Source organism: Protopterus annectens, chromosome 1.part2 (assembly GCF_019279795.1).
Source record: "Protopterus annectens isolate FY-2018-M chromosome 1.part2, PAN1.0, whole genome shotgun sequence".
Lineage (NCBI taxonomy): Eukaryota > Metazoa > Chordata > Ceratodontiformes > Protopteridae > Protopterus > Protopterus annectens.
In genome coordinates this window covers 677291398-677317053 of record NC_056727.1, presented here as the reverse complement: position 1 = coordinate 677317053, position 25656 = coordinate 677291398, and the positions used below count along the sequence as shown (strand labels likewise).

Below are 25656 nucleotides of genomic sequence, written 5' to 3'. Positions count from 1 at the left end.
AGTGACAGTTGCTTGTTTGGGCCACAGTCCATCAGATCAGGCATGCACTGAGGTCCTTGAACAACAAGTGCCAGAATGACTCTGTCATAGTTCATGCCAATGTCATTGACTTGAGTTGTACCCCCTTGGATTATATGAAGAGAGACATGATGAAGCTTTCGGCCTAATTGTAAGACACGTTTGAGCCTAGCACTCAGCAGCATTCTTTCTTCAAGGATGATGCCTCATTATAACAAAAAATAATTGGCTTAGGGTTTAGTGTTATTCAAAGGGGGTCCGATATTTACCTGCCTGGGAGTTTGATTGACAGACCATGCTGCTTGGCCAGTGATGGCCTGCATCTAGAGTTTCGATTATTGGCAAAGACATTGTCCACCCCATAGTGCCTTTTTTAGGCAGTGCCAACCTGATAAACCTACTAACATAATGAAACAACCAAAGAAAAATATAGAGATGGTGCTAATCAATGCTAGGAGCCTAAATAAGAAACTCTACTCCCTATAAGCCCTTCTCACCCTGGAATACATTGATGTCTGTGTACTGACTGAGACATGGTTTAAAATAGTGAAAAGCACTCTGGCTGTGAAGGGATGTAACTCCTTCCATAGGTTTAGACCCATATACTGCACAGGAGGGATAAAAGGTGGAGGTGTCTCAGTCTACATCCAGAAGAGACTCATAGCAAGGCTGGTAAAACAGCATGATGCACTACAGTTTTATGTCCAAGTAGCCATCAAAAGGCTCCCATACCATACATTAGTTGCCTGTAGAACTCCCTCAATTACAAAAAAAAAGCCACAATGCCTATCTACAGGAAATAGTCACTCAGTGTTCAACCCGCTACCATTTTTCTAGGTGATCTAAACTATCCAACAATACACTCGTAAAACCTATATCTCTACTAGTACAAATGCACAGAGATTCTTGGACTTTGTCAATACAAGTGCCGAGGAACAATTAGTCAGAGTACCCACTAAGGGGAATAACATCTTGGATTTTGTTCTTCCTAATATGGGAGCATCTTGTGCAATCCATTGCTTATCTTCTTCACTTGTTGGTGTTAACCAAGGCTAAAGAGGCGTGTAAGACATTACAGAGTTTTTGGAATTATTAGGATATAATTCAGACATGGTAAGGATAGTCAGTAGTACGCTTTTGGACTAATATGTAAAAGGTCTTTTGCAGAACAGGCACTCAAGCCTGAGTACAGAAGTCAGGTCAAATATCCATACTGTTCAGGAGGAGAAGACTGTTTCAGTTGTTATTCAGGAGAATCTGAATATAGATGCTGAAACTTTGGATATATTTATCAGCACTGTTACTGTTATCCAGCATTCCGAAATTTGTGCAGACTGTTATTGAAAATGGTATTCAGATACTGTTAACATCTAATAAAGTACTATTAACTGAACTACAGCGTCTGCAGAATTTGTTCTGAAAAGCACAAAAAGGCTAGACTCTTAAAGGAGAGACTGGCACCTGTTCAGCACAAGTTTGGGTAATTAACAGATAAAGATTTTAATTCCAGTCTAATTTTGGTTGTTTCCAGTTAATTACAGTATAATACAGTCTTATCAGTTCTTACAATGGCGAGCCAGCCAAGAGCCAGACTACGTGTTCTACAGAGTAATCTACGGAAGAGCAGTGTTTCCTACAAAGCAACCTTATCAGCAGTCAGACTACATGTATCAATGTTCATTCAGAACTTCAGCAAAGACAGCTGTATTTGCAGTAGCACTTTTTCCAGTCTCCAGATGGGAGACTGTAAACTTCATACATAATAAGGCCACAGCCAACAGCAGTACAGTTTCTCCTTACAGAGCAGACCTTTCAGTAAGACACCACTAATGTTCCAGATGTACACTTCATACAGAAAACAGACAGAGCATACAGTGTAACTCTACATATAGTAATTCCAGCTAATAGACAGTTTGCAGAACACCGGTGTTTAAACGCAATTTCAGGAAAAGCCTAAAAAAACAGACCAGCACTATTTCAGAAAATCAACAACTTCAGCTGTGTTCCTTCAGAACATAAAAAGACAGTATCCAGTTAACAGCAACATAGTTCACCATCTTCACAAACTTTCAAGTTTCCAGTGTGACATCACACAGCCAAGAAGCAGGAAAAACTTTAAAAAGCTCTAGACGACAGAACATTTTTCTTCCAGTCATAAAGTTATGTAATAGTTTATATGCACTTTTTAGCTAAAAAAGCTCAGAAATGTTTAAATAAATCCGTAAAAGTCACTTGCCATACCTTTTATATAAACATGGCAAGTAGTACTTCTGCAGTTAAAACACCAGTAAATGTTTAGTTTAAAGTTAAAAAAAACTGAGCAAAACCGTCTAAAATGTGTTCAGAAATGTTCAAGATAAAAGTTATTAGTTCAGTAATGTTACATCTTTCTACACACAAAAGGGTTAAATAGCAGCACACTGCAACATACACACCATCTCATAATTCGCAGAATGAGTCCTGTTGTGTCAGTAATTGTTTGTAGTATTCAAATATCAGTGTAAATGCTACAGCACATGTAATTCAAGGTACAGAGTTAAGTCACAGTGCAATTTCAAATACAAATGTTCAAATTGAATAAATTCTACTTTACGTATAATTCAAAGTACAGAATTAAGTTGCAGTATTGCACAGACATCAACATGGTCAATGTGCAGAACATTTAGGCAGTATCTCAATTTCAGTTTACAAATGTTCAGAATGTAATCAATTCTAGTTTCTTGTTTTCAGAAACCAGTGCAAATATTGCAGTGAGGGAAGACGAGAGGGATCAGAGTGCAGATTTTGATTAGTCTGATAAAGTAAATGATACACATATTCCAGACCAAAATAAAGAAGAAAGTTGTATAAAAAGGATTTTCAGCTAATCTATAAAGGGTGTGGTAGTCCTGCACCAAACCAGAACATTTATCTGTCATTGTTTAAGGTTAAAATGTCAATATTTCATTGTTTACAGAAAAAATATGGAATAATGTACAGCCAAATCATCTTCAGTTACAAATAGACCTTTATTAGAGGACATACATGCAGTTTTGTCAGGCTTTAAAGGGTCAAAGATTACAGCAGCTAACAGTTCAAAGTGTAACAGCTCTGCCTTGGGTATGGACACATTATCAAAGTTGTATGTTGTCTTAGACTTCAGTAACAAGATTTTGTGGGGAAAAAAATGCTACAGAATGTACAGTAGTTCACACAAATGGTATAAGAATCTGCATGCAGTAGATTGTGCAAATGTACAGAATTTAAAGAACTGGTTATGACATGAACATGTATCATTATGGGTTAAACATAAAATAAAATTCCAGTTCAGCTAACACAGTTGAAGTACTCAAAAATATAAATTGGGTGTGGCCAGTTAGGAAAAAAAAGGTAACCGTATGCATTTATGCTGTGTATGGTATACCAGAAATGATAGTCAAGTTCATTTGCAGAATAAAGGGTTTACAGTTACAGATTTGGCAAATGAAATTTTGTGTTTTGTTTAGCAGACTTTATGGTAGCAAATTGTTGCAGTGCATAAATATCTTGATACCGACAGAGACAAAAAGGCATTCACAGATATTAATTGATGTTTTGCTAATTTACAGAATCTAAAAGTTAAAGTTAATGCTACATTTTAGAAGTGACAGTACAGTTAAAAGTTCAGATTCCATGAAAAAATAATGCATCATAAATGTTATGTATCATTAAAGCCACAGTTTCAACTCGTGTTATATGAAGGGCAGACAAGTAAAGTTCCAGAATTAGATCAGCTCAACTCTAGTAATAAATGTGTATACTATGTGAAGAAACTTCACATACTTGTATAAAGGACTAACAAGTACATTTCCAGAATTAGATCAGTTCATTCTATTTAAACATTATTGTATATATTTTATGCAGAATTTGGCCTGCAATCTGATAAACTGCACCATTAGCTGAATTAAAGACAGTGCTGTATGCCAAAAAACAGTATGATAAAAATCAGTTTAATATTTTAGTGACATTTTATGCTGTTACAGTTCTTACTATTTAATCCTTGCAGCATTCAGTAGTTTTGAAAAGTTAAATGATGTCAGCTAAAGAAACTGCTATGGTAAGAGAGTGGGTGGAGTTACACACACACACACACTCACACATTCACTCACTCACTCTCACTCTCACTCTCACTCACTCACTCACTCACTCACTCACTCACTCACTCACTCACTCACTCACAACAGTATGTTAGGACCCTGGGTCACGAGAGCAAACATTGAAAGTTCAACGGTTAAGATGAATTTTATAGAGGTGCAGAAATGCAAAAAATGTTGAAATATTAATACAGTGTTAAATTACTACTTTAGTTTCATTTGAGGATATGACAGGAAAAAACAAATGCCACTGAGGTTTCTGTTTGATTTAATAATAAAGTTACAGCCTTTCCATTCCACTGTACTACATTATCAGTTCAGTTACAGGCTTGCAAGAATGTATTTATTAGTAACATTAGTTTAGTTCAGTATAGTACCGTATCAGTTTGCTTACAGATTTACAAAAATGTGTTTATTTCATGCAGAAAAATGTAAATATTCAGGGCAACAAGCAATGTATTTATTAGTAACACTGGTTTAGTTCACTGTAGTATATTATCAGTTTGAAACTTGAAACCACAGTGTTAAAGCAACTCTCCAAATGAAAGAGGACACAGACACCCGTTTAGCGCTTTCATCAACTTTAATAACTTGAACTTCTTCAGAAACGGTTCAACTTACCCAATCTTCTCCTTTTATAATACTAAGTAATCACATGACAATAAATGACATCATATAAAACCATTGATTAAAAATAAATCATTTAAATAAATAACATAATAAATGTCATTTGCTTATTTATACAATAAAAAACATTTTAAGTTAATAGTTTCGTTCATATTATAAATTTGCTTACAGGCTTACAAGAATTTATTAGCAGCATATGTTTACTCCATGCAGAAAAATGTGAAAGAACAACAAGCAGTACTATCAGTTTATAATTGTTAAAGCTGCAAATGTTATTTTATGGACCTGATACAGTCACCCAGCCTTGCACAAGAGACGGAAAAGGATAGGTTTGGAGGAATAAGACAGTCTGCTACACATAGGTTCATAGGTTGGTACTAGGCTATCGGCCCTAGGTCCTATACAAGCGTAGCCATAATAATTCACTGTATATTTCTTCTCACAATATTTACTTCTCTGGACCCCTGTCTAGCAGGGCGACTGACATGATCCCTGGGGTGAATTTCCTATCTCCCATCCAATCATCAAGGTTCCTTTTGAAGAGGGCCAAGGAGGCACTCTGCTTGACATGTATGAGCAGTCTATTCCAGAGTATGGGGAGTCTCTGGGTCAGGAACCTATCCCTCCAGAATATATTGTTCATTGTGATGACAAGGCTTAGATCCCTGGAGCGTGTGGCTCTGCGGGATTGGGATTTCTTTAAGTGGAGCATGTCCAACAGCTCAGGGTTTGACATGGCCTTGTATGTTAAGCAGAGATCGCCTCTGAGTAGATGATATGCCACAGAGTGTAGCTGGAGTTTTTTTAGATGGTCAGCATATGGCATCTGCTTTAGGCATGTCATTCTTTTAGTGAGGTATTTCTGTGGCCTTTCCAGTTGTTGCAGATGTCTTGTGAGGTACATACCAAATGGGGCATTATACTCTATAATTGGTCTAATGAGGGATGAGTACAGTGGGACAATGACCTCCTTTTTTCTGGATGAAACGCCCTTAGTGATGAGGTGTACCACATAGAAGGATTTCCTGACTGTTGTGGCAATGTGATTATGGAAAGTGAGATCACTGTCCACCTGTGTCCCTAAGTCTCTCATCACACTTTCGATGTTTAGTGTACTGCCACCTATGTGGTAATTCATGGGTACATGTTTTTTTTTCCAAAGAGGATAACTGTACATTTCTTGGCATTAAGCTTGAGCCCATGGCTCTGGCACCAGGCATATGTTTCTGTAAGGCCCTTTTGTAGAATATCCACATCATTTGGGGATTCAGTAATGGCTCCCAGTTTGCAGTCATCTGCAAACTTTGTTAGCCAGCAGTCATCTGCAAACTTTGTTAGCCAGAGTCCTTTAGTGTTGGCCTGTACTTCAGAGAAGTAGATGCCAAACAAGAGTGGTCCCAGGACTGAACCCTGAGGTACTCCACTTGTCTGGTGCTGGAATTGGTGTCGGCTATTTTTACAGTCTAGGTTCTGTCAGTAAGTCAGTTGGCAACCCATCGAATGACGTAGGGATTTATGCCCAGCTTAGTAAGTTTATCTACGATTCCAGAGTGGTGGATGGTGTCAAAGGCCTTGGCGAGGTCCAGATAGGCTGTGTGGACTGCCTTACCCTTGTCCACAGCTCTGGAGACTGATTCGAAGAAGTCAGTCAGGTTCATGAGACAAGATCGGCCCTTCACAAACCCAAACTGGGTGGAGTCCAGTGTTTGAAGGTTGCCAGTGTCTGTTTATAAGTTCCATGATAATGCGTTCCATGCCCTTGCAGATCAGGCTTGTCAGACTGATGGGACGGTAGTTCCCGGGAATGGATCCCCCTTCGTGGAGTGGGATAACTGTAGCTATGCACCATTCACTGGGCACAAAGCCTGAGGTGAGGCTATGATTAAACATGACACTTAGGTGAGGTGCCAGTTCATTTTGTAGTTCATGTATATTACACAGCCTGGGATGTCATCTGGTCACATGGATGCTGTATTCTTAGTTTTGGAGAGTGTGGTTTCTACCTGTGTGGCCATGATTACCGGAATTTGGCAATCTTTTGTTATTGAGATGGGTCCTTTAGGGGGTAAGAGGGGGGTGAATTTGTCACTGAATCGATATGCCAGGATATTGGCAATATCCTTGGGATCAGTATATTTAATACCATTCTGGACATTAAAAACAGCTTCCAGTACCGCAGCAGTGACTGGGACAATGCAGAGTAAGGCCTAAATTTGGCCAGAGCTGTGGTGCACAAGTCAACTATCTCAGCATTTATGTAAATGTTCTCATGTTTTCAGACAATTGTATAACAGTACTACTTTTCAGTTGTTTTTATCTATGTTCAGACAATACAGACTAAAAGAGGTACTATTAGTTTAGTTTTCGTAATATAACATTTACCAGTTTTCATTTATGCTTTTATCTGCATTTAGGTAACACTGGCAAAATATATTCCGTTAGTATTAGTTTATATAGATTCCAGACTATTCACAGCTATTTTAAATGTTCAGTATAAATATGTATTACTTTAATCTAAATTTCAGTCCGGGTTCAGAATATGACATTCATACTCTGTTGTGCATTCAGTATAGTACATTTCATTCAAATTTCAGAATATAGCATAATGTAAATTTCGGTCAAGTTTCAGAATGACATTCATACTCAGTTATGAGTTCAGTGTAGTACATTTCAGTCAGATTTCAGAATATAATATTTATACTTAGTTACAACATATCATTATATCTGGCATGATTCAGTCATTAGCTTAAGGGTAAAGTCACTTATTTTACTTAATTTGTTTTATTTTATTTTATATTAAGGGTAAAGTGAGTTATTTGTACCAGGTTTATTAAAATAAATTATCTAAAGAATAGGTAGCAATAGTTATTCAGTATACTCAAGGCATAACAGGGCAAGCATAATTTGTTAATTTACAGATTTCCAGAGCACTTTTCAGAATTATTGTACATTAGTCAGAGTTAAAAGGACCAGAGGATGCAAAGGTATAGATCTGAAGTACAGTGAGCATAGGTTTTGGAAAAACTGTTATAACTCAAATATTTGCAGGATATATAACACACAAATTTAAAAGGCAGACATCTATTACAGAACATAGAAATTGAAAAGGTAAATAGAATAATTAACTAATCTAGCTGAAAATTTACAGACACAAGTTAATACAGTGTGTGGTAATTTTGTTTCATGACCAGTTATAAAAGTGTCCCTCTGGTGCCAGTTTCAGTTAGTTTTTAGAAAATGGCCATCATGATAAGGTACATAATAAAAAAATGGACTAAACAGTACAATGTCTGAGTATTTAAATCTGTGGACAACAGGAAAAAGTTTTATTTGCAATAAGAGAGAGACATCATGGTACAATAAAGCACCAATTCATAACATAGAAAACATAGGCAATAGACTGTGTAATTTTACCATTACAGCATACAAAGATAGGGAAGAAAAATTGGCAGGGTTAACAGGTCGTAGTCTGTCTAACTTAACTGAAGACTCAGAGAGGCAGGTTGAGGATGTGTATGGCATTTTGTCCATGCTGTTTCTGGAACAGCAGGGTTAAATGAATTACCAGGCCTAATCAGTTTTAAAAAACACAGAATTAAAGACACTGATTTTCAGAATAATATGCAGGTTTTAAGTGTATCCACACATACATTAGAACTTAGACTTAAACACTCTAAAGACTATGGATCTAGGTAATGGGATAATCACTGGAGCAGGTATATTTCCTGCATATGGAGCTGTTAAAGCTGTTTGGGAATTACATAAATTAGCCAAGTTGCTCGAGGTATTAGCTAATAGTACCTTTGAGACCATAAAGGACATCACTATCTATCAGAACACATCTGCAGATTGAGTGAGTTGGCAAAAAGTCTTTATATTCAAACCAAATCACAGTAGATGTCCTTCAAGGATGCATCTGCAGTCCTTACAAATGGGTTGTCCTGTCGTCAGGCAGCCCTTCGGTCGGCCGGATTCCAAAGTCTGGGTCTGGCCTCGGCTGGTGTCGCACTTCACCCGACGTCATCACTGCAGGTCTTCGGGTATAAAGGCATCAGCCAACGCCATTTTCCCCCAGTCTTTCTTGCCGCATGGCGCCCGAAGCAGAAGCTGTTCGCAAGTGCCGGTCGGTCAGATCCAGAGATTACTACTACCGAATACTACTTCGAAGACTTCTAAAAAGCTAAGTACCCCGTTGGGGACTCTTTCTTGCCTCAGCTGATGTCAGAAAAAGTGAATAACTGTTTAACTTGTGGGAAACAAATACCTCATAAAGATTTCCACTCTTACTGCTTACCTTGTTTAGGCCCAGACCACGACGTAGCAGCTTGTTTAGCCTGTGCTTCCTTCAACCGACGAACGCTTAGGCGTCGGTCGGAGTTTGCTGTTTCGGCTCAGATTTTGCGTACATTATGCCGTCGGATCCTCCGACTACTCAAATTGTTAAGAAACGCAAAGAAAAGGACCGACACTCGCGGTCCGCGGTTTCGGCCGAAACCACGGTTAAGCAAACCGCGAGTGTCTCGGTTTCGGCCAAAACAGAGCAGACGGGTCAATCTTCAGCCGAATCCATGACTACTACCGAGGCCCCTTCTACCCTAGTTGAATCAGCCTCTGAAGTTTTGCCTACTACTGTGGTTTCTCAAGAATTATCGGACACCATCCCTTTGGATGTCTCTACCCCAGCACGTGGTGCTCCTAGGCCTCCTGCAGCCATGTCTATAAAGGCCTTTGCCAGGGCCAAAGCAGCCAAAACTGCTAAGTCTGTGCCTGTTAAGCCCCCCTCTCACAGGCCCAGTTCCAGTTCCCAAATGCTTACTCTGGCAGAGGATCTCATCTCTTTAATAAGGGGATCCCAATCTCACCCAGACAGGGCCTCTCAACCTCCAGAAAAGAGACCTAGAGCAGAGCCCCCTGAGCCAGTGTCCTCAGATGACTCTTCTGATGATACAGACAATACAGACCATCCAGAGGCTCCTTTTTCTACTTATGAAGATTCCGATGCTGAAGAATCGATTCCTTCTGCCTCTCCACCAGAGGAATTTTCCTTTGGGGAAACCTTACATGCCATGAGAGAGCATTTCCAATGGCAGGGACAAGATTTCTCAGATTCAAGAAAAAGGCTTAGGACCTTTTTACACTTACCGCAACATAGGCCTTTAGCTATACCTCCAGTTCTTCCTGTTGTGGATGATGCATTTAATGATGCTTGCACTGCTCCTGATACTTTACCTCCAGCCCCTGCTAAGCCCGATAGGTTTTACAGGGTCCCAGACACTCATCACCACTTATACAAGGCTCCTTTTGCAGATCCTGAGACTATCTCCCAGGGGCCTAAGGCAGTAGCTTCGACCTCAGCGAAAAACCCTCTCCCTTCTGAAAGGGAATCCAGGTCCTTAGAGAGATGGGGTAAAAAAGTATACACCTCTGCTACTCTCTCAGCTAGAGCTTTGAACTGTCAGTTTCATATGATCCAATACCAAGAGTTTATGCTTGATCAGTTAACTAAGAAACTGTCCTCTGATGATTCCTTAGATAAGAAATATGTTCTAGAAATGGTGAATAACATTCAGCAGGTTAGTAACCATTCTTTAAAATGTGGCTATGATGCACTGGAGGCTTCATTTAGATCAGCCATGACTGGCACAGTTATAAGAAGGCATGCATGGTTGAAAGAACAGGTCTTGCCGGATCATATTAAAGCAAAGCTATTAGATGCTCCTATGGATAAGGTCAGTCTGTTTGGTTCTCCTGCCCAACAGGTAATGAAGAAAATGGAAGAGAAGGCAAAATCTGTACAAACAGTTAAAGATTTCTTACAGGTTCAGCCCCCAAGGTTTAGCAGGAACTGGCCTTCCAAAAATTGGTCCTTTCCAGACTCCTCTAAAACTCAGAGAGGCAGGAATAGGCGTTCAAGAGGCAGAAATCAATCCAGAGGAGGTGCCTACAGGGGACGCCAGTGGCAAGGCAATAACCAACGAGGCACAGATACAACCACTACCACTACCACTGCAACAGGACAATCACAGTGACTTGGCTCTGACACCGCCTACCAGGGAACAAATAGCAGCACCCTTAGGCGGAAAGTTAGCCTTATTTTCAAAAAACTGGCACTATATCACAAGAGACAAGTGGATTTTGCAAACTATAGACCAAGGCTACAGGTTTCATTTCCAAACTTTACCAGTAAAAAGAGGAATGCCAAACCTACCACCAAATCAAAAGACAGGAGCTCTAAAACAAACAGCTCAATTAACAAAGATGAGAGCTGTGGAAAGGGTACCACCTACAGAACAGGGCAAGGGATTTTACTCCAGACTCTTCCTAGTACCAAGAAAAGAGAAAAGTTGGAGACCTATTCTCGACCTGTCCGCTTTAAACACATTCATCATTGTTCCAAAATTCAAAATGCTGACCCTACAGCAACTTCTTCCCATGCTGGGCAAGGAGTATTGGCTGGTAACTCTAGATCTCAAGGAGGCATACCTGCACGTCCCCATACGACCAAATTGCAGAAGATACCTCAGATTTCTTGCAGGATCAGAGCATTATCAATTCTCAGCATTGCCCTTTGGCTTATCTACTGCGCCCAGAGTGTTCACGAAATGCCTGGCATCAGTAATCGCTCACTGCAGGCTTCAGGGAATCCAAATTTATCCATACCTGGACGACTGCCTGATACAAGCGGACAACTAAAACAAGCTGACACAAGACTTACAAAGAGTCATTTGCTTACTACAAGCCCTGGGATACACAGTCAATTTAAAAAAGTCAAGACTGATACCATCCCAAACAAGAACATTCTTGGGTGCAGAATTGGACACAGTAAAACAGATGGCATTCCTAACTGCAGAAAAACAAGAACAACTTCCTCTTTACTTCTTGGCATTAACAAAGCAGAACAAACTAACAGCAAGGAAAGTACTGCAGGCCTTGGGCTTCATGGCATCCTGCATAATCCTGGTCCCCCATGCCAGACTGCATATGAGAAAGCTACAGTGGTACCTAAAGAATTTATGGTCTCAACACAGGCACAGCTTAGAAACCGAAATACCACTAATTCCATGCCTGAAACAAGAGTTCCTATGGTGGGCTCAGGCATGCCAGTCAAACCCAGGTTTGTCCTTCCACAGCATTCAACCAAGCCAAACCATCACAACGGACGCCTCAGACCTCGGTTGGGGGGCCCACATGCTGGACAAGTGCATTCAAGGCTTATGGACTCCAGATCAGCTGCACCTGCACATAAATCAAAAAGAAATGCTGGCAGTAAAACTAGCAATCCAGAATTTCAGACCATTCCTCAAAGAAGGCCAATTGATGATAAGGACAGACAACACCACAGTCATGTGGTACATCAACAAACAGGGAGGCACTCATACCCCCTATGCCGAATGGCTCTGGACCTATGGAACATGGCTCTGAGTTACAACATTCAGTTACAGGCAATATTTGTACCGGGAAAAGAAAACATCCTAGCAGACATGTTAAGCAGAACTACCTCGGATGCTCACGAATGGATGCTACACCCGGACATCTTCAAGGCCATCACAAAGAAATGGGGAATGCCACAAATAGACCTATTCGCATCCCCACTCAATCACCAGCTCAAGAAATTCTGCACAAGGACATACCACCCACTTGCTTGGAAGGTGGACTCTCTATCCTTCAGTTGGAAAGGCCTGACAGCATATGCATTTCCACCTCTTCCTTTGATGCACAAGGTACTACTGAAAATCAAAGAGGAACGTCCAAGGATAATTCTGATAGCTCCAAATTGGCCAAGACAACATTGGTACCCATTACTGAGGAGCATGTCTCGGGGGGAAACGTGGACACTACCCTGATTCCTTTGATGTTAACTCAGAGCGACTACAACATCCTGCATCCAAACCTGAAAACTCTGCAACTGACTGCCTGGAACATTACATAAGAGCAACTAACCCAGATTTATCCCAAAGGGTTAAAGACATTATCCTTGAGGCCGCAGACCTTCAACAAGAAGGAACTATGCAGGAAAATGGAAAAGGTTTGTCATTTGGAGTACTGAAAGAGGGAAAGATGTGTCAAAGGTAGATATTGCCAACATCCTGGAGTATTTGGCAGAGCTTCTCCATACAGGCCTGTCCTATTCCTCCATCAAGATACATGCCTCAGCTATTTCTGCAGAATACAGCTTCGATCCCCCTGTCTTCTCACATCCTCTACTCAGGCAGTTTCTGAGAGGAATCAAGAATGTAAAACCTCCTAGGAAACCACCATTACCAGCATGGGACTTGAACTTTGTGCTAGAAAAATTGACACTCCCTCCATTCGAACCAGCAGCAACAGCAGATCTTCAACACCTATCCTGGAAAACTGCTTTCCTGCTGGCAATTACTTCAGCAAGAAGTGTTACGGAACTGCAGGCTTTAATGGCAGTACAACCCTTCCTAATCTTCCATCAAGATAGTGTCCATGAGAACTAATCCTACATTTATGCCTAAGGTGGTATCCAGAGTGTCTCTAAACCAGGCAATCCACCTACCTACCTTCTTTCCCAACCCCCACAGAACAGGGGGGAAAGACTGCTGCATACCTTGGATGTACATAGACAGCTGCACTACTACCTGGACAGAACCAAGGGCAATAGAAAAACTGACCAGCTTCTAGTAGCATATGCAACAGGAAGGGAAGGAAAAGCAATTTCCAAACAGACAATCTCCAAGTGGATAGGAAATTGCATACGATTCTGTTACTCCTACCATGGAAAGCAAATTCCACAGAACATAAGGCCTCATTCTACAAGGGCTACAGCCACTACCACAGCTTTCTTATGAGGAGTGGCTACCATGGACATTATAGAGGCTGCTACTTGGACCTCCGTGCATACATTTGCCAAGCATTATAACTTACCTCTATACTCTAGATCCCGAGCAGGGTTTGCCACTGCTGTTTTGCAAGGGATCCTAACTACACCATAATTTCTTCTTCCTCCTCCCTAGTTTGGCTATGGTATTCTACCCATTTGTAAGGACTGCAGATGCATCCTTGAAGGACATAGTACAGTTTTGTACCTACCATAAATGTAGATGTCCGAACAGGATAGCATCTGCAGTCAGGATTACCCACCCTCCTTCCCTCTGTGGTACTCCTAGGGTATTTGCCCACCTAATAGCTAGCTGGGGGGGGATTTCTTATGGTGTATTTGTTTGTATATATGTACATACATGCTTATTTTTTGTGTTTGCCTTCTACTTTTTGGAAACATTGGCATTTATCCAAAAATTTAGCTATCCAAGAGGGCAACTGGCATCTGGGGCAAGAAACACTGAGGAAAATGGCGTCGGCTGATGCCTTTATACCCGAAGACCTGCAGTGATGACGTCGGGTGAAGTGCGACACCAGCCGAGGCCAGACCCAGACTTTGGAATCCGGCCGACCGAAGGGCTGCCTGACGACAGGACAACCCATTTGTAAGGACTGCAGATGCTATCCTGTTCGGACATCTACATTTATGGTAGGTACAAAACTGTACTTTAGTAATACAGATATGAGTTAACTACAAAAGCAGGATCCCTGTAAACTTTCATCAGGAACATCAGGGGGAGCGGTTAGACTGAGGGTCTTCTTAGTAAATTCACTGTAGAATAATAGGCCTGAAAATAGAGTCAGACTTGTGCTTTCCTGTATGCATTAAGTTTCAGGGAAAGACGATTCAATAGAAAGGAACAGATAATCTTGCTAGTTAAGCATGAGATATGTAGAAATGTAGAATGTTCCTTTCTCAAGGGAAAGATGTGTGTACTTGCATTGGAATGCTAGATAAAGAGGCACATGCAAGACAAGGCTTGGAAAGCAATGTTAGTGGCATGTAAAACATTACAGGGTTTTTGGTATTATTAGGACATACTTCAGACATGATCAGTGGAGTCAGTAGTCAGGTTTTGGACGGACATGTAAAAGGTCTTTTGCAGGACACACTCTCCTGCCTGAGTATGTAAGTCAGGTCAAATATCTATACTGTTCAAGAGGAGAAGACTGTTTCAGTTGATATTCAGGAGAATATGAATGTGCATCCAGAAACTTTGGATATATTTATCAGCACTGTTACTGTCATCCAGAATTCTGGCAAACCGTTATTCTTTATCAGCACTGTTATTGAAGAAGATATTCAAATGATGTTAACATCTAATAAAGCATTATTAACCGAACTACAGCATGTGCAGAATTTATTCTGAAAAGTACAAAAAGACATGGCAATAAAGGAGAGACTGGCAACTGTTCAGCACAAGTTTGGGTAATTAACAGAGTTTAATTCCAGTCTCATTTCAATGTTTCCAGTTAATTCCAGTATAATACAGTCTTATCAATTCTTAGTTAGGTCTGGCCATAAAGCAGTCTCCTTTGAAACAAAACTGAAACTAAGGATCCCTTCCACCTCAAGATACATACATTCAGAAATTTCTGTAAGACAAACTACCTACTCGTAAGTGATACATTGGCAAGCTTCAGATCACCACCAAACCCAGTTAACTCCACTGAATATGCAGAAATTTATATCGCTGCTCTATATCAGCATGTAAACAGCTGCATATATGCAGCTGTATCCAGTAGGAACAAATGCAGGGCATCCAGGAACAAACAGACATGACGGGACCATAATATCAACAGGTTTTGTAATAAAAGTAAAATAATTTTGACCAAAAGTAAGAAGAGTAATTTCCAGAATGTTAGAGCCCTTGTCACTGAAGTAAACAAACTCATGAGCTTAATAAAATCTACTAAAGCCAATTTTGAGGCTAAAATAGCTACTAAGCCAAAGGCAATCACAGTGCATTTTTTAGTTACATTCATAACCTCAAAAGAATAATGCAGCAATGCACTGAGCTGATTGTGAGCAGTGTTACCTATAGTGAGGTAGAAGATTTAGCAAACCTGCTGGCTGATCAATTTAGCTCCAACTTTGCCCCTCTCTCTTCTCTGTCTGTCTCTCAAGACATACCTGAAACTGGCTCACATCCTGCTATATCACACAAGAACAAGTCCCAAAGTGCTATGAAAAGCTGAAATGACTGCATTGTTGAGTCCTGAAAATATCCCTGGATACATCTTAAATGAGGCACGGTTTAGTCACATTCTTAGCAACACTATTCAGTCTCATTCTTAACAACATTATTCAGTCTCAGCATCCCGTACGAGTTTTGTGTCAAGCAAATGGAGAATACCTACATTCATTCAATAAGCAAGAAGCTTATTGATCCAGGGCTACTGAGCTTTATGGCAGACACACACTGGCCAATAAGGGCACATACACCCTTCCCACCATTAAAATGGGTCCCTGGCATAGGTCAGAGTACACCGGGTCCTTAACCCACTTATCACCAGCAAATACCCATGCTCATTTAGGCAACATTAGTCAACGCAATCAGATCACCTAGAGGTATATTTTTTTAGTGTCATGTGACTAGCCCTGTCACTGTGCGCAGTCTGTGTTTTCCTAGCTTGAGGATGCTGCGCATCCCACTAGATGCCCAAAGTGGTTAGTCTGTACAACTCTTCCCCCTTAGGGCACCATCTGGAGTCTGTGCTGCTGCCCACAGCTCCATTCTTAGGTGAGTTTGAGATGGAAGCACTTGTGTTTTGCAGGTAGGAGAAACCCCACAGACACACAAGGAGAATTTCAAACTCCAAACAGGCATTGGTCGGCGATCAGATTTGAACCTTATTCCTTGTGCATGAGAAATGAAGATCTTGATTGTTATGCCAACTGGTCTCCTAAATTCTCACTCTTTCTTTAAAATTAGCCCAGCCTTCATAGTCTGGATAATTGTAGGCTCTGGGTTTTGGGATGTGACTGAAATAAGCCTGTCTTCACTTGTACTGCTACTCTTAAAACTAACCCAGTTTTCTCAGAGCCCAAAGTAACCCTAACCTTAATCCTTTTTTTTTAAAACTTCACTTGGGCTACCAGTTAGGTATCCATTTAATTTATTCCTGATCTTTCATTCACACTACATCTCCAAGTCCTATTTGTTCCTCAAAGTGAAAGTAAATTCTACCCTTAATTGTAAATCTAGCACTAGCCTCACCGACCTAGGTAGTCACCACTGCATGGAAGATTAAGACCAGAAATAAAATGGAAAATAATTACTTGCACTTCTTATTGCTGTCCTTTTTTAACTCATTACAGCTGAGTTCCTACTGTGGCTCTAGGTGTAAAATATTTCTTGTTCATATTTGCATTAATTATTCCAAAACCATGCTACATACAAGGTATCGGAATATATCTTGAAGCATACATGATGGCAAACACAATTGCATTGATATTTTACCTCTTTCAACAAGTGTTTGTTAGAACTGTAAGGTGATAACTTCATTTTTAAAGGCTCAAGCCACACCTATTGGGAGTTAAAGGTACACACTCCAAAGAGCTATAAAGGAACCAGGTTGCAGACTTGTCTATAGGGGGTCTATATTAAAAACACAAACGTTTACTTACCCGAACACCTAAATGCCGACATATATTCGACGAACTGCAAATACACCGAACGCCCTAAACTGCGAAATTCAAAAACTCGAAATGTCGTAGTTGTCCCATACCACCGCTCGCTACATACTACCTACACAAACTAAATAAACCACACACATACATACACTAACCAAAACCCTACTTCTAACCCTAAACTAAACCTTACTTCTAATCCTACACTGAGTCTAACATACATTACCATCTATGCACTTACCTTAAAATTACCATCTGTGCACTTACCTTAACATTACCATCTGTGCACTTACCTTAACTTGCACCCTAACCCTAAGGTCCATAACTATCGCACACTTACCTTACAGAGCTATACCGCAGAAGGGCAGACCATGACGATTTGACGTTTCAGATTTTGTGCTTCAGGACGATCAATGTTTTCGCGGTTCGATGAAGACATGTTGGTGTTTAGGCATCCGGGTAAATAAACGTTCGTGTTTTTAATATAGACCCGTCTATAGAATTGCAAGAGACCACGATTAGCTTATCAGTAAAACTGTAATGAAGTGCGATATTTCTTGAGTTTCTGTGGCTCCCACTTCACATTTGTTAGATTGGTTTCTTGCTAAGTCTCAGACTGGCATGACAGAGAGTACTAATTATACTTTGCAAATTAGTTTTTGTGCATAAACCTAAGCTGATGCCTCGCACTTTTGCATCTTTATCAGAGATGAATGGACAGAAGCCATTCAAGCAGTAGCAGATAAGCTGCAGAAACAAGAAGAAGAAAGAATGACCTGCAGTCCAACCTCCAACTTAGACAATATAGGAGAAGAAGAAATGGATACTTCTATTAGTCATCATAAAAGAAAGGTAAGGATTTCAACACATGATGCCAGTGTTAGATAAGTATCATGTTGCAGTTAGCCATGTTATTTCAGCATGTAGGGAGAGGGTGTATGTTCTTTGCAAATGGAAATATTGTACATTTGTTATGACTGTGTAACTGATAACATCAGCAAATGTATTTATAAGTGTTTTAGTAAAATTATGAGAGAAGTGTTTGTGGGTCATTGTATCTGGAACAGAGTGAAACAAATGACTAATTTGTAGAGCATCACTTATAAAGTTTTGAGTTTACTTATGAACAAAGCTGCATTGGTATGGCTCATTCTTTAGCCAGTTTCCTTCTCGATAAATACCAGTGTTAGTCTGCTGCCTTTACAAGTACTAACAGCTGGTGACTGGTAGAAGGATTCATATTTAAAAAGTATTAGCATGTGCCCTGTTTTGTTGTTGTTACCATTATAAAACCATTGTTGTTTTGCTGTAGTTTCTTTGAAGGTGTACTTTAGTCATTCGTTGGTACCGTTTAGTTTCCAGATTCAATAATTTCCTCCTCAAGGATATTATCAAAAACATTACAGGAAAAAAAAAAATAGAACAACACTATCAGATCCACTGAAGGAAACCCATGAAGACTGTCTGGTCTCTGAAACCAAAGATAATTATAAATGCTTCTTTAGTTATGCTAGAACAATACCTTACATTGCTTTGAATGTATTCATAGGATCGTAGGAGATTTCTAGGCTATCAACCAAGAGGCCATTTTAATCCTAGTCATTTCATCCCATTGTAATACCATCGAAATGCTAGTCAGTACCCAAGATTGCATTTAGTGATGATTGCCCATGTTCAGGAGGGTTATTTGTTATGGTGCCCATCCAGTCAAGCAGAAAATGGAAATCAAAATCTAAACCAACTATATTAGAAGTAGTGAATATCGTAACAGAGATAAAACAGCTGGAATTGAGATCTTTAGAAAAGGGTAGGATCAAACTACATGGGAAAAAATGGGAATTGTGGAAAAATAAATACAGGAGAGGAATGAGGTTGTAAAGAAGGAAGGAGTTAAATGAGCTATACTTTGGCTGAAAATGTCTGTAGCTGGGAGTGTGTCAGTATAGTTTGTGATGTAAAATGCTTTCTACTAGGATTATGTCAGTGTGGTTTCTTTTCATTTGTATAAATGTATGATTGCTTATGTTGTAAGTGATCATTTAATAAAGATGTTTCTTGTTAAAAAAAAAAAAAAAAAAAAAAAAACAGCAGCATAGAGGTGCTCTGTTTCATATGAATTGCAAGCCTACTCCAAAGACACTGCAGTCACTGGGAGAGAACTCATAACCTTCCAACATGTCTTGTTTAAGTCGCAGGCCATATTTAGGTCCCTGGAACAGGTAGCTCTAGTCCCATTTGATTTACAGATATGCAGCAAGTCCATTAGGTTTGGGTTTTGGATTGCTCTGTAGGGCAGGCATAAGTCTCCCTTAAGAGGTCTATATGATACAGAGTATAGTGTTGGGGATTTTAGTCAGGCTGTTTAAGGCACATGCTGGAGACCCTTGATCTTCTTTGTTGGAAACCTTGAGGTCCCTCTAATTCCTGCAGGCGCTTAGTACGGTACATGCCAAACAGGGTGTTATGCTCAATTATGGGCCGAATAAGTGCCGAGTATAGGGGGGTTATAACTTCTGTTGCTCTCGAGGTGATGCCTTAACTAATCGTGTGCTACATAGAAAACTTTCCTTACTACAGTACACACACATGTTGGTTGAAGTTAAGTTCGCAGTCAGCTTGTGATCCCAGGTCCCTTACCACTTCATGGGTACTTAGGGTATTGTTGTTGATTTGATAATGTGAAGGGGGACATTGTGCTGAATGGAATGATGATGCATTCCTTTGCATTCATTTTGAGACCATGACTAATACACCAGTCATTGGTCTGTGTGAGACCCTCCTGAAGTATACCGACATCATATGGGGATTCAGTGATTGCATTTAGTTTGCAGTCGTCTGCAAACTTGATTAGCCACAACCCCTTAGTTTTGAAATTAATTTCCGAGAAGTATATCCCAAAGAGTAGGGGGCCCAGCACTGACTCCTGTGGCACCCCACTGGCAACAAGTGTGCTGGTTGATGTCAAGTCCCCCACTTTGGTAGTGTGCCTCAAGTTTGTAAGCCAGTTGGAAACCCATCTTACAATGAAGGGGGTTTACATTTGGTTTGCTAAGTTTATCGGTAATGCCTGAATGTGGGATTGTGTTGAAATCCTTTGCCAGGACGAGTTATACAGTGTGACAGATTTGCCCTCGTCAATGGCCTTAGTCACATATTCAAAGAAATCCACCAGGTTTATTTAACAGGCGGGATCTGCCATTCATGAAGCCAAATTGGTCGGATCCAGGATTTTGAAGGTCACCTATGTCTTTATTTATGAGGTCTGTAATGATGCATTCAGTGGCCTTACAGATGAGGCTAGTCAGGCCTGGCTCTGTAATTCCCCAGGACTGTTGCTAGGCCACCTTTGTGGAGGAGAAGAACTGTTTCTGTTTTCATTCCGCAGGAACAAAGCCTGTGGTTAGGCTGTGATTGAAAGGGGTACTTGGTGGTGATGCTAGTTCATGTTTTATCCTGTTTAGAGGACAGCCTGGGATGTAATTTGGTTCCATAGAGGCTGTGTTTTTAGCCTTGGAGAAGACTTTGAGGACCTGCCCTTCAGATATGTAGTGTGGGGTGGGGGTGGGGGGGAAGATTTGTTGTAAATTAGGAGGGCTTAAGGGAGTGAAATTTTCACCAAACCTATCTGCTAGCAGGTTTGCTATCTCTGTGGAGTCAGTGTGTGATACCCTTGGCCACTAGTTCTGCACATGCTTGGGTCCTTCCCTTTAGGTTACTTATGTAGCCTTATGGTTCCCTGACTTGACTTGCTAAGTTTCTGTCAAAGGAGCCCTTAGAGGATTTGACAATTTGTCTTATTTGCCTGTTGAGACTGGGGGGAGGGTGCTTTTCCATTGTTAGGGCCTTGCCTTTGTTTTCTTGGATAGCAGAGTTTTGCATTTATTGTAAAGTTTGTTTATGTTGGATGTCCACCATGGCAGCTTGTTTTTGTTGAGGCTCTGGCTTTGATTATTTCTGGTACGGCCAAGTTTATACACTTATGCAAATGATTGTATAGGGCTTTAGTGTAAGCTTTGGTGTAGTTACCACTTCCAGCTTGTGGTGATGCTAGGAACCTAGGAAGGTATAATTTGCCTTGCTGAAGTTTTTTAGTCTGATTTCACACTTTGTGAATACTGGTGTTAGTGCCAGCTCGAAGGTAAGTGATTTGTGGTCAGTTTTAACTAATGAGGGTCCGACAGTTGCAGTAGTGCATCTGTTTGACATGTTGGTGAGGACCCAATCCAGAATGTCTGTTCCTCTTGTAGGGATATGGACAATTTGTTCCAGGGCATTTGAACTAGCAAAGTCAAGGAACATTTGCGCTAGTGAGTTAGGGCTGTCATAGGTTTCCCAGTTGATGGTGGGATAATTGAAATCCTCCATAACCAATGTGTTCAGTAAAATTTGGATTGTCTTCAATTTGGTCAGGTATGCTCCGTGGGTGTCATGACCCATGGAGGGGATCTATAATTGGCTGTGACTTGAATGGGAGTCTTACCCACCGTAACCTGGATCTGGAGTAACTCCTTGGAGTTGTCCAGTCTAACTAGACAGAGGGTAAATTTATCTCTAATATAGATTGAAACACCACGCCCTTTGGTTTTCATCTGTTCATTTTGCGGTCTAAAGGTGTGGAAGGCATTGATGCTATGCAAGGGCGGGGTACTCTGAGGCCTTGGAACAGGTTTCTGAGACTGCACAGACATCTACATCTTCTAGTGATAGAAGTGCTTCCAGAGAGTGCAGTTTTTGGTTTAAGCTCCTAGCATTTAGCAGCATTACCCTTATTTTGTTCTGATTGGTTAATTTCCCATTGGTACTGTTGGTTTCGAGACCTTGCGTAAAAGAAGGCACTATGGGAAAGGCAAAATCCTTTCCCAGCTGCCGAAAACCTAGAGGTGCAAGATGCAGAAAGTTTCTGGTAAAGCAGCAAGGTTTGTCGACCATGTCTTCTGAGGCTGACAGGAACTGGATCCTCTTTGAATGACACCAAAAACTGAGCCAGTTATTGAAATCAATAATTTTTTTTTATACTGTGGTATCATTCTAGGTGAAGATAGTTTGCTGCTCAAGGCTAGGGACATACCTGCCTAGGACTCGTACTCGGAGAGCTCAACCATGTCTCTCTTCATATAGTCCAGTGAGGTACATTTCAGGTCATTCACATCAATGTGAAGTTTGATAGAGTCATAATGGTACTTGTTGCTGAGAGATCTAAGTGCATGTGTGATCTGATGAATCCTGGCAGCGAACCGTGACTTTCGCCTTGTCGTACCTGGTGATTGGGACATCTGTGTGTCTCACTATTGAGTTTCTAATGCCAAGAAAATTAGTTTTTTTTTTTTTTTTTTTTTTTTTTTTTTTTTTTTTTTGAGTGTTACGCCTTACTGTCTTGGTGGGTGAGACACTTGTGTTGCTGTGTGTCATGAGTGCTGTGAGGACTGTGGTAGTTGTAGTCTTAAAACTTAATGAAACACTAGACACCACCGAAACACACGTTTTTCAAGAGAACCTCTGCATATGTGGATTTACGTGTTTGATGTGCACTGTGTGTATGAGTAGTGGTATTATGAACATAGGTAGTGGTGGGTGATTTGACAGCCTTCTCCGTGTTACTGTTTTGAATGAGAGAGCATGGATTCTGGATGCTTGATGTAGATACATCTCTCGCACTCTGCATTAGTGTGTGTTATTAGTAGATGGTTGTCTCTGTACATCAGGCAATTGTTACACTGCTTCAAGTCAACAAGGTTGGCAGGAGAAACAAGGGTAGTCCAACTGTCCATAATGCTAGGTTGAAGGCTGTTGTCACTAGGTGTTGCTATTCAGAATCAATCACAGAGGAGCTCAGTGGATGGATATTTCTACCTTGGTTTTAGGGAAAATTTGTTGAATTTAACTGTCTGGCTTTGGCGCAAAACTGTGCAGCAGTGTGTGGTGCTGCACGACTCGCAAACAAGCAGAAATCTGCAGAAATGTAGGGTCTAAATACCAGAAGCAAAAATACTGAAAAAATTTTTTAAAAGATTCAAAAGGACCAATGAGGGTGCTTATTCCAAGTCCTAGCCCAGCCTCCCCTTTACCACACAGGTCCTAATCAGCACAATTCTCTCACAACAGTACAGATAGGCCCCTTCCAATCCAAGATGGCCTGGAAGACATGCTCGGAACAAACAAACCACTACAAACAGTTCCAGAAACAGCTAGCCTGTATCTGAACTATGCTGCAACTATGAGCTACCCTGGTTTTAGCAGGAAAGACTAGCAAATGTTTAAAATGGCAGAAAAATAGCAGTGAGACAAAAAACATTTACAACAGCAGAAACTCAGCAAGGATGCTCTAAAGAATGTTTTAAACATTTAACCTTTTGGACCCACCCAATAGCCATTGCCAATACCCTTGCAAACAAATGTAGTGCCAGTGTCACCTCTGAGAATTCTTTCAAAGCCCCAAAATATCTGGATCTTTTAATTTCCCAAGAATCTTACTAGACTTTTTTCTCCAGAAGTTTGGATTTGTGAAGGGTATATCTTGTATTTAAGCTGGCATTATTCTTTGAAAGGGTTATGGAGGCTATAGATGCTGGCCATGCAGTCCAAGTGACATGTCTTGACCTGGTCAAGGCCTTCAACATCCTTCTCCATACTGACATAATACAAACACTAAATGTTTTAAAACATAAGTTCATATGTGGAAAGATAACTTCCAAACTGTCTGAAAGACAGAACTCACACTGTGCAAGTTACAGGTGACTCATCAGAGAATAAGTAAGTTACCAGTGGTGCTTCTCAGGGCTTTGTCCTGGGATCTCTCCTTTTTAATATTTGCTTAGATCTCCAAGCAGATAGCCAAGACCGTAAATCCCACTCCCTGTCTATTGCTTGAACCACCCCACTACCACTTCCTCCCAAGAATCTCCTTGGACCTTTACTTGTGAAGGAAGCTTCCTTGGCAGAGTGATATTTTCCTCTATGCTTCACAACATTTTGCCTTCACATTTGAGTATATTTCTGAAGAATTCATCTCTTGGACAATTATAAAATAATTTTTTTCAGCAACCTGTTTTAGTCCTTTCACATAACCCAAGCAGGTCGTCTGCTAATGTAAAAGTTACAGCTTTTAGTAGTACTGTCATCAGTAGGGCAAGGAAAAGAAAATGTTACTTGCCTTTCTGTCAGTGCAGGAAGATTTTTGTGTGTCACATTCTGAGTTTCCAGAAGATCTGGATTTGAAACATGACAATGCCTCCTTTCAACATCAGCTTCATTTCCAGAGGCTGTCATGTGGCAAAGTGTTTTTTGTCTGGCTATTATGGGGCTTTGCTTTGCCAAAAAGATTGTATCTAGTAGTGATGCTATAACAAAAGTAATTTCCTTCTCTGTATAGTACATCTGGGGACCTTATATGTGATAAATTATCAGCATTCAGACATACAGGTCCCTGCTCCTGAAGGCACAGATAAGCCTGTGTCAGGGGTTCTGTACATTCTGAATTATGTAGTAATTGCAAGGCATCCAGCCCAGTGGTATAGCTGGGTAAAAACCTGATTGTGGCTTGGGTGACTGAAGTCTGATTAGTGGCTCAGGTGGCTGGTGAAGCTAACTGGGAGGATGGGCATATCCATCCTGTGGGAGAGAGCCTGCTGATGTGGGCAGAGTTCAGAACAGTTTCTGCTTTGGCTATAGGGATGGCTGAGTTGGCACGGTTGCATTAGGGCTCAGAGCAAGCAAAATCCACAGAAGAACATGCTTCATTGCTCAACCAGCCAATAGGCATTGTTGGTACTCTTGAGACTTCTCACCTAGCCCTTCCCATTTAGAGAAGTGTAGCTGAAAGAAATCAGAGAATTTGATTTTCATGTGGGGAGTTGGATGCTTCCTTGCATACAGGGAAGACTTAATGGGAGATTCCTCCCTGGTTGTGAGTCAAACTGGGGTACTGCCGTAACATAGTGAGCCTCCAGGAGCGGAGCATTGGAAGCTGACATAGGGAAGATAGAAGTAAGTGGCAGCAGAGGAGTAGAAAGGACCTCTCAGAAAAATAGTGCAGAACCCATCAACCAGGACCATTTTCTTCCTTTAGCCTCTCTATCCTTTTGACAGTGAAGAATTAGTACTGTTCTGGAAGTCGATCTATAGATCCAGTACTATTTCTGATAGGGCTATAAACAAAATGCTAATAAATAAATTTGTCTGGCTAGGTTTTAAATGATGCAGAATATGCTGTTCTAAATTGTGGCTTAAAATTTATACCAACGGTTATACCATAGTTACATGAAATTAAAACTGATGTTTTTAGACTTGTTAGGAAATTGCATTTAAGAAATTCCTTTAACAGTAATGTTTTCTCCATGAATAATGTTGTAAATTGCGGTGAAAGTTTAGATGAATGATGGTTTTTATTCGTGTTATTCAGAAGATGATGTTAATGCCTAC

At 40.5% G+C, this 25656-nt stretch overlaps 1 protein-coding gene across 1 annotated transcript in view; it reads left to right on the top strand.

The window, feature by feature from the left end:
- Positions 1-25656, top strand: part of AKT3 (AKT serine/threonine kinase 3) — a 2413182-nt gene that overhangs the window by 1363716 nt on the left and 1023810 nt on the right. The window contains exon 5 of the mRNA XM_044058335.1: positions 17946-18090. Coding sequence (XP_043914270.1) covers positions 17946-18090 — 145 coding nt within the window. The remainder of the gene's footprint in view (positions 1-17945; positions 18091-25656) is intronic.